Below are 14,325 nucleotides of genomic sequence, written 5' to 3' on the forward strand. Positions count from 1 at the left end.
AGCCGTAGGGATTTGGTCTCGTCTAGAAGAACATAGCAAGACGCGTTGCGGATGTACGATGTTGTGGACTCCGAAGATCCCGTGGAACTCCGGATATCCTTCCAGCACCCGGTTAGATGTATGGATCTCAATGGGTAGGTATTGCATGTCCCTGACGATAAGCGCTTCCTGAGGAGACGCTGCCAACGATTTTCCAACTTTGGCCAACGCCCAGTCCAACCTGGAATTTACAAAGTAAAAACCAGCCCCGTCTGGTAAGCGTCTTTGGGCGTGATCGAGAAGAGAAGGTTTGGTCTGAGGGAGCATGGCCGTGGAGCTTCGGCTGGGACCAGCATCGGTGTTTTTGGCTTTGTTGGGTTTCAGTCGGGATCCAGAGCTGTTCCCTCCAAGGGCTTTGTTGTCGGTGTCCGTTGTCCTTGGACCCCAGGTATGCTGGTGCTGATATCTGCTGGCGTCCTCGTCCCTTGCACCCTCGCCTTCAAGGAACCCTTCCAGGTTGTTATCTTTATACTCAGCGAACGGTTCCGGGATCTCATGATCAACAAACCCATCATCTTCAGTAAACCCGTCACCCTCAACAAATCCTTCCAGGGTTTCATCCTCATCCTCGACAGGACCGTCCGAGTTCAGATCCTCCTCAACAAACCCTTCCGCATGGTCATTGCTTTTAATATTCATCTTCCAGGAAATCCATTCCGGGTCGTCATAGTCACTCTCGTCATCCTCGAAGTCGGAGTCAAAAAGGAACTTGGGGCTTGTACCGAAGCCAGTTGCATTCTCGCTGCCGTCCCGTGGGGTTGTCGGATCCATATCATTGTTGACGGGTTGGCCCATCAGAAAGGCGTGTCGGACTGTCAGGCCATAGAGCTCTCCGTTGATTTCCACCATGCCGCCGATCGTCGCGCGACCGTCGTTTTCGTCATAATCGGGTTCTGTTTCAATTTGCACCCCTCCCTTAGCCTTGTCACTCCGAGAAAGGATCCGGAAGCTGTAACCCTCTATCTCGTCTGTGTCAAGCCACGTGCGGAAGTTGGCGCAAGCATGAGGATCTCCGGGCATTGTGCGGCAGCTGAACCCGTGTGCATCGAGCAGGCGACTCTTCCTCACTCTCTTGCAAATTGCCTTCCTCAACCACTCAGCTTCTGAGATGACACAAACACAGGGAGTTGCGTCGACCTCGGAAGACCCCATAATAAAACACTCGAGGGCGTATCCTGGGTTCCTAGGTTCTTTTGGCGGTCTCTGAGATTCCATGTAGGCGTGGGATGAATCGATCAAGGTAATCAGTGACTCGGACAGTCGATCCCAAGTCTCGGCCACCTCACTTCCCTGGGCCACGGACCAGATGAACAAAACAGATCCAGACCGTGTGCCTTGTTTTTTAATGAGGGGACCAAGAGATTTGGCGTAACTCTGGGATATTGACGTCCGTTTCAATGCGTGTGTTATGTTTTGCACGCTTGACCTCCACCCTCGACGAGCTTTGGTGTTCCCCAATGCCGACTCCCGGTCACCGGTGAGATGTTCAGGATCTGGGTCTGCCATCGCAATGGGTGGTGAAGTGAACGAATAATGCTGTTGTCTTTGGAATCTTTCTGGCTTGCCCAGTTTGATGGGGTTTGGAACTCAGACGACTAAGAGAGAGGTACCAAGGATAGGATGCCTTCAGGAAAGAAAACATCCACCAGCTCTCGCTGTGTGAGATGGGGTAGGGTTTGATGATTTTCTGTTGTTCTCGGTCCGCGCCCCCGTTTTCACTCACATCTTCTTCCTTCCTCCTCCACGTGCTCGGCAACCCCCTGGTTCTGCATGGGTGCCCAACCCCTCAGTCAGTTCCATTCAACTTCTCGACCGTCAAGGACACTTCTCATGTATTACACGCATTGTTCCGAATCTCCTCCATGCAAGTAAGCTGCCCTGCGCTGTGTAATAATGCGTGTAAGATTTTAGCCAATTTGACCCCTCGCTGTCAACCAACGGGCTACTTGAGTAATAAATGCACTAACATGCTTCAGAGCCAATTTAAAAGTTACGATATTAGATAGTACGTTGTTAAATCAAGATACTTTTTGGTGCAACTCGAACAGAGCCACCGACATTGAGCTGGCCACAAAATTGAGATTGAGAAACCACAGCATGGATGACGCTGTGAAACAAGCTGTCAACACATATTAATACTAATAGCCGTTCCGATGCGTCCTCGGCCACGCCAAGCATTCTGGTTTTGTCGTCAGCTACTTAAAACTGATAATACTGGTCACCATACAGAGTCTGACCTTCTTCATCATCTTTCTCCTCGCTCTTATTATCCTCCTCATTCTGCCTTACATCCTCCTGGCTCTGATTGCTCTCAAAGTCCCACTGATCCTGACTCGTCCAATCCACCGCAGGTGAGAGGTCCATTGACACCACGGAGGCACTTGCGGCTACAACAAGACTTCCATCTTCATTCTCCCAGTAGTGACTCCGCCATTGGCGACGGCCCGCTCGACGAATCCGACCAGGCTGGACGTTTTCCCAAATATGTAAACTATGTAATGACAGTGAGTCATTGTCGGGCTGATAATCAGAGGTTGTTGGGGCGTTGTATTGTGACCCAGCAAGGTGCTCTTCGGCGTCGCAGCCGACTGACATACGGGAGGGTGAGTCGGGAACGGCAACTTCCATTGATCCAACTTCCATCGAATGATGTTCGAAAGGCACGAAGTTCGATCCCCACCACCGACCATATGTTGAGTGATCGTGAAGAGCGATGTCAGACTCATCATCGGAGGGTGGCCTGTAGTACATATCGTCTGGGACGTACGCAGAGCTGTAAGGGTCGAGCATTGATTCCGGGGAAGGTTGAGAGTATATCGGATTGATGGGGCCGGAGAGGTTCAGCTCAGGGTCAAAACCATCTTCGGAGGAGAAAGGTGAGCTGAAGCCCCCATGAGTCCTTTCCAACACATCTGGTATCCAGGAGTGTGGTTGGGACAAAGGAGATTGATGGGCTGTTGACAAGGACGCGATATTTTGCGTGGTTCGTAACTCGGCGGGTAAGGTCGGCAGTGTCGGCGTCCGAGCAATATGTTGGTTGATATCGTTGATAATATCCTCAATAGAGAGGATATATACACTTCCCAATGACGGGCATGATCCGATCAGCATGCCCACGAAGTCCCCCGTGGCCATCTTCATGGCCCAGGAGCCTGATGAACCGGGTTCAAGGCCTGTGTTATTGAGAACTGATGCAACCATGACTATCTGAGGAGCCAAGATATTGTGAATTCCGAAGAGGCCTTTCGCCCCAAGATTTGCCTCAAGCAGCTGGTTAGGGGTCTTGATTTGAATTCGCTAAGTTGGCAAACTCGTGGAAGGCTCGGAGAACTGCTTGTTGGGAACGAGGTCTGGGATCTGGATCAATGCCCAGTCTAGCTCAGAATCCGGAGCCACCATAGCGGTGTAGTTCGGCAACTCTCTTGCGATAGTGAGCAACGATGTGTCGGCAACGTGGTCGCGACTCGACTCCAAGTTACTTGAATTGCTGTCGTTCATTGCCTCGTAACCAGCTGCGAAAGGCCTGCCCTGTACGTGATGATCTTGACTCTCATGATCTACCTCGTCGTCTGACTCCTCAGAATCAAGTTCGAACGTCCTGATTGCAAGGCCATCTGTCGCGCTGATCCTGTCCCATCGAGCCTCATGTATCGTGCCTGGGGTATTGGGGAGTAAGAACGCATGTCGAACTGTCATGCCGAGGAGTTGGCCTTCAATATCCACGACGCCACCAAGGGTAGCCATTCCAACAGCTGTCCCTCCGTGATAGATTTCGATCACCGCGCCATTGACCGAGTGCTCGGACGACGAGTAATTGACGCGGAGGTGGTAATCCTTCATCTGATCATTGGATAGCCGAAGATTCATCGTGCAAGCTTGCGGGTCACCGTGCACTCCGCGGCATTCAAACCCATGCTGGTCAAGCAGGGCGCTTTGCTTGAGGAGTTTGCAAATGGCCTTCCTATGCCATTTTGCCGGGGATAATACACAGACGTGGGGTGCAGCATGGGATTTAGTAGGTCATGAGGTAACACTCGAGCGCGTACGGCGGGCTGCTCAACGGTCCTTCTTGCTGCGATTGGAGCGTCGCCTGTGATTCTTGGATCAAAGAATGCAGAGATGGCAGAAGCCGACTCCAGACTTTATCTACCTCGCTGCCAGGGGAGACGAACCAGACCATGAATCGGAGAAGCCCGTGTCCGTGGACTTGCTCACACTTGACGTCGCCAAATGAGTTCACATAGCTGGGATTTGTTGACTTCCATCTTATCATCGTGAATATCGAGCTTGATCAACAACAAAGTAGGATAAGAACTCAATTGACAGAGATATATAAGACGTATTGGGTATCTTGGACCGTCCTGGGCGTTTCGTACGTCGTGAGTTAATTCGCAGTATTCCCATTCCCCCTCTGCTAGAGCCAGGCTGGTGTGATGTTGGGCATCAGAAGAAGATGGCGACAAGACCGGAGAATCTGGTAATTAATTGAGAAGCAGCCTCACTTCCACCTCGTCGCTAGCGTTGAGACTCAGCCTCGGGATCGGTACTCATCATACGATCACTCACCTCAGGTTCCTCCAGACCTCATCCGACAGCAGAACCTCGAGCCTCCTCAACCCTGGGCAGACCCCGTCCTTCCTCAGGCGATCTCATTGTATGCTAATGATACGGAGCACCCGGTTAGGGGTTGGGTGAGTGTTCAGACTTCGGTCACGCCGCTTGTCTTATCATTGTTATCGACTACTCTGTGCCTGGTAATTAGTTGAGAGCAACCTGATCTGGTGTTGTTGAGTGAGGAATCAAGGTGAGCACTAATTTTTGTATATACACCCCTATACTTACCTGCGGATGAGAATGTGCACAGTACGACAGCGGGGCTCCGTGGAACCAACACTCAGGTTGCATGACACAGCCTCATTGCCCAACTCCAATTTACGCTGCCTGACAGCGTCCTGGTCTCGATCTCCACCAACGCATTAACTATTCATTCCATCCGTCTAGATAAATCTCACATCCAATTCGGCAACATGAGAGAGCAATCACCGTCAAATTGTCTTTGATATTATTCCGTAAGTACAGGCACTGCGATTCCAGCTAGGGCGCAGGCCAGATCCGTCAAGTAAGTTGCAGGACAGAGAATACGTGCACACCTCTCTCCTTTCACCCTCATTACATGACATCAATGTGCCTGATGGGATAGGGCTCTCACCTTACACGAAAGACAGATATCATGGCAACTCCAGCGAGAAGGCCACAAGCCACCCCGCAAGAAACAGAGAAACCAGGACCAGAAAAGTCGTCCCTTCAGATTGCGGTGTTCTCCCGTGCGAAGCTGTCCGATGATCAAAAAGCCGCGCTTATTGACGCCTTTTGGCCAGTTTATGATGACAGATCGGAGATCTATCCAGACCGGGTGAATGACTTTTGTGCGTATTTTGCATCTCTCGAAGAAGACTGCTACCCCGGGCTGTCTTCATCCCACGCAATACGGACCTTTGATGATGCCGTCGCCTTGTTGAACATCATCAAGAATAACATTTCCAACAATGTCAACGATGTCCTCCTTGGGGTTCGCTCAAATCCGACTTTTGCCTCGGTGGACGAGGACAATCTCTTGACGTCGATCGAGTTTGTTATTCGATGTTGGCTGTTGCTCAAGTTTCAGATATCTCGGAGCACACCCAAGGGCCAGAGAAGACGCTATTTCATGTTCAACGGCTGCATCTTTCCATGGTCAAGAGAAGACAGTCTCGCTCAGGTACTTCAAAAGACAGTCATCAGGCCTACGCCAAACTGTTACGAGCGTGATTGCTTCTCCGAATTCTTGAATGTCGTGGACATGAACAAGATTGCTGGCTTCACGATTTTATGGACGAACAATCTTGGGGAGCATCTCACCATCCAAGGAAGGTTCCTCTACTTATTCTCGCAAATAGCTGCGTTGAAGAGATTAGGCGCGTCAAGCAAGAGGTACCAACTGCCATGTCTTCTAGCGCCAACAAATGAGGCACGAACTAATGGTTACGGTTCAGTCCCTTACCCCAAGAGTTCATCGAAGAGACCCTGGAAACAATCAGTCTCTTGATCCCGCTCGGACACACAGCATGCAATCGGTGGTTGGACACCGAGATCGTCAGGCGTGGCTTGGACCCTATGCTGCGATTCCGGAGTAATGCCAGCAGAAGGAAAATGGCTTACTCATACTGGCGGGAGCAGTTACTGGAACTTTCAGACACCTTCGACAAGGCAAAGCCACAGAACCCGGTTCAGTGGTGGCATGACCGTCGGGATATGGGCCAGTGTACGCTACTCCCAGTCTCAAGGATCCTCTCGCACGAGGGTTTACAATTGGCTGACGTTTGGTACAGGGTGGAACTACTGGCTCCTCTTCATAGGCTTGGCGCTCGCAGTTCTCTTTGGGCTCATCCAAACGGTGATGAGTGTTCTCCAAGTTGTTCTTCAGACAGCAGAAAAGGACCGAAAATAATTACCGGCAGGCTATCATGCAATCTAGAACTGTTTTGCGGTTCAAGGAAGGCTCTTGCGCACATTGCTCTGGAGTATCTGACAGGAACCTGGGACGTCAAACCTGATTCTGAGTTTGAGGCTTCACAACCTGTTTTCGATTATCTGGGCCACATATAGCACCCGGGATCAGGAGCCCGTAGTTTCAACTACCGGCCCTGAGCATCCAGGTCTGTATACATATGGGTCATGTTCCCCTATTCTTGAGGTGTTTCTTTCAGCCCACCCATTCCAACACTCGTTCTCTTCAGTTCTCCCTATTACGTGGCCGTCCTGCCATTACGTGTCACATAGTATTACTGCTAATAGTTTCCATTACTATTATGGATCTATTTATGCCATAGTTCCTGGCTCTACTCCCCATACCCAACTATGAACTTTATCTTTTGGACTTTCTAATTGTGACACAGTCAGAGCCCAGACCTGAACGGTGCCATATGCAGAATCAGGTGAAGGAAGCGATTGAATTGTGGAAAGAAACTATCTGAGACACAGAGGGCCCGGAAGCCCAAATATATACACAGAGAGGTGGCGCCAGGTGGGCCGTCTGGGCTGCCAGAGATAGAGGCTGAGAGCTGAGGCTAGCTGACTAAGCCAGACTCGGGCCGGGACCGGCCATATCCTGTCACGCTAATCCCTCAAGATACCTTGGTAATGGCGCTGACACCTTGTCCTCTCGGAGCCAGCCTCCCACCTGAGAGAGCTCAGCTGGAGTGGCGCTAATGAATGGAATATTTGGTTTAAGCCATGTATGCTCTTCAATATCGTCAACAATATCCTCCATCGGGAGTAGGTATAGATCACCCATCAATGGACAGCACCCTATAAGCATTCCCACCATCTTGCCGTCTGCTAACCTCATGCCCCAGGATCCCGAAGTTCCAGCGTCCAGGCGTGGAGCTGTTGTAGCGGCAATGTACACTCGCTGTGGAGATAACTGACCGTGAATCCAAAAGAGACCAGTGCTTTCCAATTTCGCATCCAACAAGCCAGAGGAGGTCTTGATTATCACTCTGTTTAGGGATGCCTGTGACGATAACTCCGAGAATTGGGTGTTGCCCTTCGCGCCCACAAAGGTGCTCAATGCCCAGTCGAGACAGGAGCCAGGATGCTTGAGTGCGACGTTATCTGGCAACTGTTTGACAAGACTAGAAAGCGGAGAGGTCTCGGGTTTTGGCTCCAGTAGATCCAGCGAGAATGAGGCTGACGCCAAGTCTAGTTCACTAGGTCGAGTGAGGACTGAAAGACGCCACGTCTCAAAGATTCCGTGATCGAAGATGGATGGTGATTGGGAGGACGTAGAGCCAGAATAATCCGAACCCCATTCTCTGAGTTGATCCAAGGGGTCCCCGGTGTTAAAACCTGGCGTCTTCTCTTGTCCCATTGGCGCGGCTCGAGCAGTTGGTGAGTTTGACGCGAACTCTGCTTCCTCCTCCGAGAGAGAGGGATGGCGATCCTGATAATAATCTGGGCTGGATTCGGATATTCTTCGTTCTGTCCCAGCCAATTGCTCCTCGCTGTCAGCGGGATCCGGCATCTCTTGTCTGGTGGTGATCAATCCCTCCTGACCTGGACTTTTGCCATCGTTACCGGCCGGGCAAACAAGTGTCAAAGAGGCTTCGTAGCCGTCGAAAACGAAGGTGTTTGTTGCATGGAATTCGAATGTGGCCATGGAACCATTCTTATCTCGGTTTCTTCCTGGAGTGCCCGTCATCCCAAAAGCATGCAATACCGTCATTCCAAACAGTTGACCGCCAACCTCGACAACGCCACCGATGGTCGCCTTGCCAACGACAGAGTCGTCGTGAAGTATCTCAAGTGCAGTTCCATTGGCTTCGTTGTGTCCGGAAACAACCTTAACATGGAATCCGTTAAGAGTGACAATGGCCTGCTCTAGCACATCTGATGTCGATATTGGTCCGGTGAAACTTGATGGGTCTCCTGCTGCAGTGGTGATAGCTCCAGGTTTCTTGAAGAAGTATGCGCATTCGAGATCTGGCGTCTCGAGCTGGTGGCTCTCTTTCAGAAGTTGGCAGACAGCTTCCCCATACCAACGTGCCGACGGAAGAACACAAACGTAAGGAACCGCATGTTCCTCATCGCGCCCAATGAGGTAGAGCTGTAGGCCGCAGCCGATCAAGCCTCCTCCTGCCTCCCCTGGAGGTCGTTTATCCTCGAGTTCCGCGCTTTTGGTTCTGATGAGTGCCATGAGGGTTTGTTCGAGGCCGCTCCATAGCTCACATAGCCGACTGGAGAGTTTCACATTCCATAACAGAGATTGGCTCCATCCACGATGATTTCGCCTTTTTCGGTGCCGAGCGATGATGTCCAATCATCACGTGTCCTGGCGAATTTTCGTTTGAGCCAGCTGGCCGGTGCGAAGTTGGTGGTGTAGAGGGACCTGGCGGCCGTAGTCTCATCACTTGACACATTTTCCTGGTTATCGGCCGCATCGGCCTCTGGGAGTGTGGGCAGCGATCCTGGGGTGCGAGGGGTGCTGGCTGTTGGACTAGTAACCGGACTAGTAATAAGGGGCAGCCCTGCGGCAGCGAAAGCTCTTGATGCCCTCACCAAGTTGTTACCTATGCTGTTCTCGTCGGATGTTTGAGTGGCAGAGGGTGCTCCAGCTGCCTCGAGTGTTGGTTGCACGATCGCCTTGATGCTGTTGTTGCGTTCATGATTGCCGGGCATTGTCTGGTTTCTCCAACGAGCGTTTGGGCGACGAAAGGCGAAGTGTTACTCTGATGTTTGGGAAACAAGCCCGACGGCACGAGGCGATTTGTCCTCTGAGGCTAATGTGCCAGATGCACAGAAGGAGGGGGGCCAACCGAGTTGAGCCTCACTCGGTGAGAGCATCCAACTGACCAGCAAGGCTGCCGATGTGCTGGCAGACTCGGACTCGGCAGAGCCTCGACTGCCAAAACCCTCTCGTATTGGCTACCGCCGCGTGGCACCTTCAGTCACAGCTCACTTTGCTGCGGTTCCTATGCGGGCTGATGGCGGAATGACGAGTCATCAGGGCGTTTTAAAATCCCGCGTCATACTCGGCAGGCTCCAGATAATAATAATAGCCCGGCAACCTACCTGGCAGGTACCTATTCTGCTCATCGCGTCACGTCCGAGAAGACAACAACCTCAGCATGGCGGCAGACGGGGTAGCAGAAACCATTCCATTGACATTAACCCCATTCCCAAACCCAACCACCCCATTGCTCTGTTCGGAGATAACTGTCCCCGGTGTTGAAACGGTGAAGCGAGAGTTCCTTCATGCCCTTTGGCCAGCCCCAACTGATCAAAACATCACTCCTGTCACGTCAAGGAGAGTCGAGGCCTTCACATCATACCTCAAGCACATAAAAAATGACGTGCACTCCTTGACAGGCCAAGACATCGCGTTCAAAACCTTCGACGACGCCCTCAAACTGCTGCAACTGATCCAGATAAACTCGGCACAGAGTCTCAATGACATTTTAGGAGCGATTCGGGCTGCTGCCTCATATCCGAATCTCACTTCTGCCGACGATGACAAGCTCATCACATCCATTGAGTATGTCGTCCGCTGGTGGCTCATAACTAATGTCACCATTACCAAAGACGAGATACCGCAGAGGCCGGGTCGACAAGCTCTGGGACTTCGCGGCCAGTCTGTCCGATGGTCAAAGACTCAAACTCTGTTTAGAGCATTCGAATGCAGTATAGGCAGGCCAACAGACGCATTGAATACCAGCTCCGTGGTGCCAGGGGAGTTCTCTGAGTTTTTAAATGTTGTGCATATGAGGAGGATTGCTGGTTTCAAGGTCGTATGGACAAGGAACCTGGCCCAACATCTCACAATGCAAGGGAAGCATTTTTATCTTTTCTCTGAGGTAGCGGCCTTGAAAACGCTGGCAGTCTCTGGACCGAGGTGAGAGTTTCGTCAAGTGTCATCCCCTTTTTGCGAGAAAATTATCCCATTTTGCTTCTCAGTCCTCCTTCCATATAATAATCTTTCTAGTTTGTCGCACATAAGCGGTGTGTTGACACTATAGTAATCCACAGCAAACAAGTCCTCCCTAAGGGGCTTATCGAAGAAACCATTCGAACGTTGGACCTTCTTATCCCGCTGGACAATCCAGCCTGCGACAAATGGATTCTCAAAGAAATTCAGAAGCATGGGCTAGATCCAGAGCTCCGACGCCCCAAAGATCGTCCCAACCGTGAACCCGAGGCCTATCACTACTGGCGGGAGCGTCTAGTAAGGCTTTCGGATGCCTTCGAGAAGACGAAGCCACAGAGCCCGATAGGCTGGCTCTATGACCGTCGTGATATGGGCCAATGTAGGCAGAAACCCGCGAGGCAGGTCCCTGGAAAGGTCTTGGCCAAGGCCATCTGGCATGCTGCTAACATCTGTGTTTCTAGGGTGGAATTACTGGCTCATTTTCACCACCCTGGCGCTCACGGTCATCTTCGGACTACTTCAGTCCATCGCAGGCATCAAGCAGGCTTGGGGCGAAAGCTCAAAAGATTGAGGCCTGTCCATGGGGGGCTATGGAGTTGTGTACGATGTGTTTGGGTCAGCTTATAAGACCCGGTTCTGTCGAACATCTCTCTCTCTCTCTTCTTCTTCTTCTTCTTCTTTTCTCGTGTTTCTTTGGACAGGCGTTTAATTGAAGTTATAATACATTTCTGTGGTCTCCTTTATGACTTATGCCCATATTGCGTCATCAGATTCGCAAAGGCTGCGGTCCTAAAAGGTCCTGATTTCTGCGGGTCCAGCAGAACAAGTGGGAAGATTTTATCTGATGAGATCCATGCAAGCAGACATGGCCGTCATACGAACTAACTCAGGGATGTGTTTGGGGCGAGCTGCCAGGTAGGTACCTCAATGAAGAACATGTGGCTCCTGACGACTAAAAGGACTTTGTTGCGGACCTCAATGGATATTGAGATCTCTAGATATATCATTACGAATGACACGTTGCATTCATACTTGTGCCCAAGATCTCAGGACCTTGGGACCGGCCTAGTGCCTCCTACACATCTCCAGGAGCGTCTGTGGTACAGGTAACAGCTCCAAGCTTCCCCCATACATATCCGCATTGAAGATTGTCGTGGTCAAGATGGCCACTGTCTTTCAGGATCTTGCAGACAGCCTTACCAGACCACAGTGTGGATGGCAGGACGCAGACAAAAGGGGAAGCATGCCTTTCGTCCTGTCCGATAAGGTACAGACCCAGAAGACAAGGGTTATAATGCAACTCGCCTGGCGGCCGTTTTGCCTCTAGCTCGGCTTCTTTGGTGTCGAGTAAGTCGGAGAGCGTTCTGGTGAGTTTGTTCCATACCCGCCCAAGGTTGCTGTCCTTTAACACTGTCCATAGGCGGGCTTCGACTCCATCGACGATGATGTTGAACATCCAGTAGCCGAATGATTCTGCCCACCTTGGGTCGGTCCTGTCGAACGGGCTCAACTTTGGGAGTGCTGAGAAGCGCAAAGTATATAGGCAAGCCCCTTCGGCCAGCGGGTTTCGCTGCTCTTGCGCAACTTTATTTCTTCGGAATGTGGGAACCGTTTCCAATTTGCGAAGATTGCCGGCAGTTGGACTAACCGGCAGGCCTGCAATCGCAGTATAACACCTGGCAGTCTGACTAACAGGCAAGCCTGCGATGGCAACCAAACCGCTCGATGACCCCACAAAGTTGTTGAGGATCGATCCACCGTCGTCGTCAAGCGTCTGGTCGGGAGGATCGCGGGGTTGGTAGGTCGTGGGCCCTGCCACTCTCACAGGGAGAAATGTTGACCCCACAAAGGTGTTGATGCTGGGCTGATGTCTATGCCTTGAAAACATGATCGACCTGTTCAAAGATGAGACAATGCTGGGCAGTGGGTGTAGAAGGATGAATGGGACAGTGGGAGGACGACGTGGAGGCCTGGCACAGCGGCATGAGGGGCAGCCTCAGATAATGTGCTGTCTCTGTCAAACTACACCTGGACGACTCCTCTCGCTGTGATTTTGGGTGGGGGTCAGTCTGACCAACCACTTCAGGTATAGGTCAAGCCCTGTGAGTGAGGCTCCCAGTGTGCTGGCATATTTGGGCATGGTAAGGCCGCAACGCCTAAGCCTTGGGTACAGTCAGATCTTGGTGGTTGGAGAGGCCTCGCGGCATCCTCCGCTCCCAGGCACTTGTGAAGCTGCAGTATTTTAGAGTCAAAGGATCTCATGTGATAGAAGAACAGCCGGGCACAGCGTATCGAGGTTTATTGTGATGCCCTAATTTCATGAATGCGGGAAAGCGCCAGGTGCCTTTCTCTTGTTCGACACCCCTGTCCTTAACATCATGGCGTCGCCATTCAGAAAAGAGGAAGCAGCCAAGGCTGCTATAGTCCCCGCTGTCGCTTTTGCTACATCCCAGAAGCCCTCTGACTTTCTCGAGTCCAAAATCACTGCAGCAGGAGTTTCTGATGCTCTGAGGCCTGAGTTCGTCAATGCTCTATGGCCGATACCCCCGGAGCAAATCTCGGCACACGAAGTGCCAGCAAGAGGTGCTTTCCAACAGTATTTCAATGGCCTCCAAAACGAATTTCATGCCGTACAGGACCAACATCTGGCAATCCAATCTTTCAGCGATATCTTCGCCCTATTGAACATCATCAAGGAAAACTCGGCCCAACCCCTCGATGACATCCTGAGTGCTATTAGGGCGAGCCGTTTACACTCGAATCTCGCCTCTGCCAAAGACGAAGAGCTGTTGCCGTCGATAGAGCACATTATCCGGTGGTGGCTTATGATCAATGTCACCATCACTGACGGCAAGATATCCGAGCGGCCGAGGCGACTTCTTCTTCCGGGACATGGGCACCGGTCCGTTCCATGGCCCAGGGGTAAAAGGCTCTCCGAGGCAATCCGGTGCGCCATAGGCCAGCCACCCCCGGTATTCCCCGGCAATCTTTCCGTACCAGCAGAGTTTTCCAAATTCCTTAACGTTGTAGACATGGAAAGGATTGCTGGGTTCAAGGTTGTGTGGGCAAAAAACTTGACTGAGCACCTTATTCTTCGGGGGAAATATCTCCATCTCTTTTCCAGGGTCACGGCCTTGGAGAGGCTGAAGGCTTCAGGAACAAGGTAGGTGGAAAATCCTACCTTTACTATCCCATAACCCCTCTCCCGTGCCCCCCTGTGTGCCCTGGAAGTGATTGACACACGATATAGCAATGAGATCCTCCCAGACGGTCTTATTGAGGAAACCTTGCAAACCCTGGACCTTCTCATCCCGCTCGACAACAAGAATTGCGTCAGGTGGATCACCAGGAAGGTCGAGGACGAAAGGGTAGACCACGAACTCCGGTGGCGCCGGAAAGTAGAGCGCGACCCTGAGGCTTATTACTACTGGCTCGAGCGCTTGCTGAAGCTCTCTGATGCTTTTGAGAAAACAAGACCAAAGAGCCCAATGGGCTGGTATTACGATCGTCGAGACATGGGTCAATGTAAGCTAGAACCTTGTGATGGAAGCGTTCGTCAAAGACCAAGAACTGACATTGACTCTAGGGTGGAATTACTGGCTTGTTTTTCTCACACTGGCGCTCACGGTCCTTTTTGGACTCGTCCAGTCCGTTACAGGCCTCCTCCAGGTGCTGGGTGTTGGTCCGGGCGAGTAGGCAAGTAGCAACCTGGAAGTTTCTTGGACAGGTTGTGGAGCTACCGACCTGATGCTGTCAGGAAGAGCGATGGCGACAGGTTAACATCATGGTACTCACAAGCAATGGAAGCCCCAGTTCGAAGGCTT

The 14,325-nt window shown here is 51.6% G+C and overlaps 5 protein-coding genes across 5 annotated transcripts; 3 read left to right on the forward strand and 2 right to left on the reverse strand.

The window, feature by feature from the left end:
• Nucleotides 1–227: 227 nt before the first annotated feature.
• Nucleotides 228–1,059, reverse strand: VTJ04DRAFT_1794 (uncharacterized protein; the record flags this gene model as incomplete). Its single annotated transcript, XM_069359520.1, has 2 exons — nt 228–322; nt 423–1,059. 2 exons carry the CDS (start codon nt 1,057–1,059, stop codon nt 228–230), a joined length of 732 nt encoding a protein of 243 aa, XP_069224402.1.
• Nucleotides 1,060–5,878: 4,819 nt separating this feature from the next.
• On the forward strand, nt 5,879–6,526 carry VTJ04DRAFT_1795 (uncharacterized protein; the record flags this gene model as incomplete). The annotated part of the gene is made up of 3 exons (XM_069359521.1): nt 5,879–6,009; nt 6,072–6,340; nt 6,408–6,526. 3 exons carry the CDS (start codon nt 5,879–5,881, stop codon nt 6,524–6,526), a joined length of 519 nt encoding a protein of 172 aa, XP_069224403.1.
• A 2,297-nt stretch (nt 6,527–8,823) lies between these two features.
• VTJ04DRAFT_1796 (uncharacterized protein) lies at nt 8,824–9,255 on the reverse strand (the record flags this gene model as incomplete). The annotated part of the gene is made up of 2 exons (XM_069359522.1): nt 8,824–9,023; nt 9,147–9,255. The coding sequence occupies 2 exons, from the start codon at nt 9,253–9,255 to the stop codon at nt 8,824–8,826; spliced, it is 309 nt and encodes a 102-aa protein (XP_069224404.1).
• Nucleotides 9,256–9,443: 188 nt separating this feature from the next.
• On the forward strand, nt 9,444–11,072 carry VTJ04DRAFT_1797 (uncharacterized protein; the record flags this gene model as incomplete). Its single annotated transcript, XM_069359523.1, has 5 exons — nt 9,444–9,552; nt 9,946–10,111; nt 10,173–10,207; nt 10,680–10,880; nt 10,963–11,072. 5 exons carry the CDS (start codon nt 9,444–9,446, stop codon nt 11,070–11,072), a joined length of 621 nt encoding a protein of 206 aa, XP_069224405.1.
• Nucleotides 11,073–12,879: 1,807 nt separating this feature from the next.
• VTJ04DRAFT_1798 (uncharacterized protein) lies at nt 12,880–14,197 on the forward strand (the record flags this gene model as incomplete). Its single annotated transcript, XM_069359524.1, has 4 exons — nt 12,880–13,448; nt 13,626–13,664; nt 13,752–14,026; nt 14,088–14,197. 4 exons carry the CDS (start codon nt 12,880–12,882, stop codon nt 14,195–14,197), a joined length of 993 nt encoding a protein of 330 aa, XP_069224406.1.
• Between the last annotated feature and the right edge of the window lie 128 nt (nt 14,198–14,325).

This window comes from Mycothermus thermophilus (genome assembly GCF_041956435.1).
Source record: "Mycothermus thermophilus strain CBS 625.91 unplaced genomic scaffold VTJ04scaffold_1, whole genome shotgun sequence".
Classification (NCBI taxonomy): domain Eukaryota; kingdom Fungi; phylum Ascomycota; class Sordariomycetes; order Sordariales; family Chaetomiaceae; genus Mycothermus; species Mycothermus thermophilus.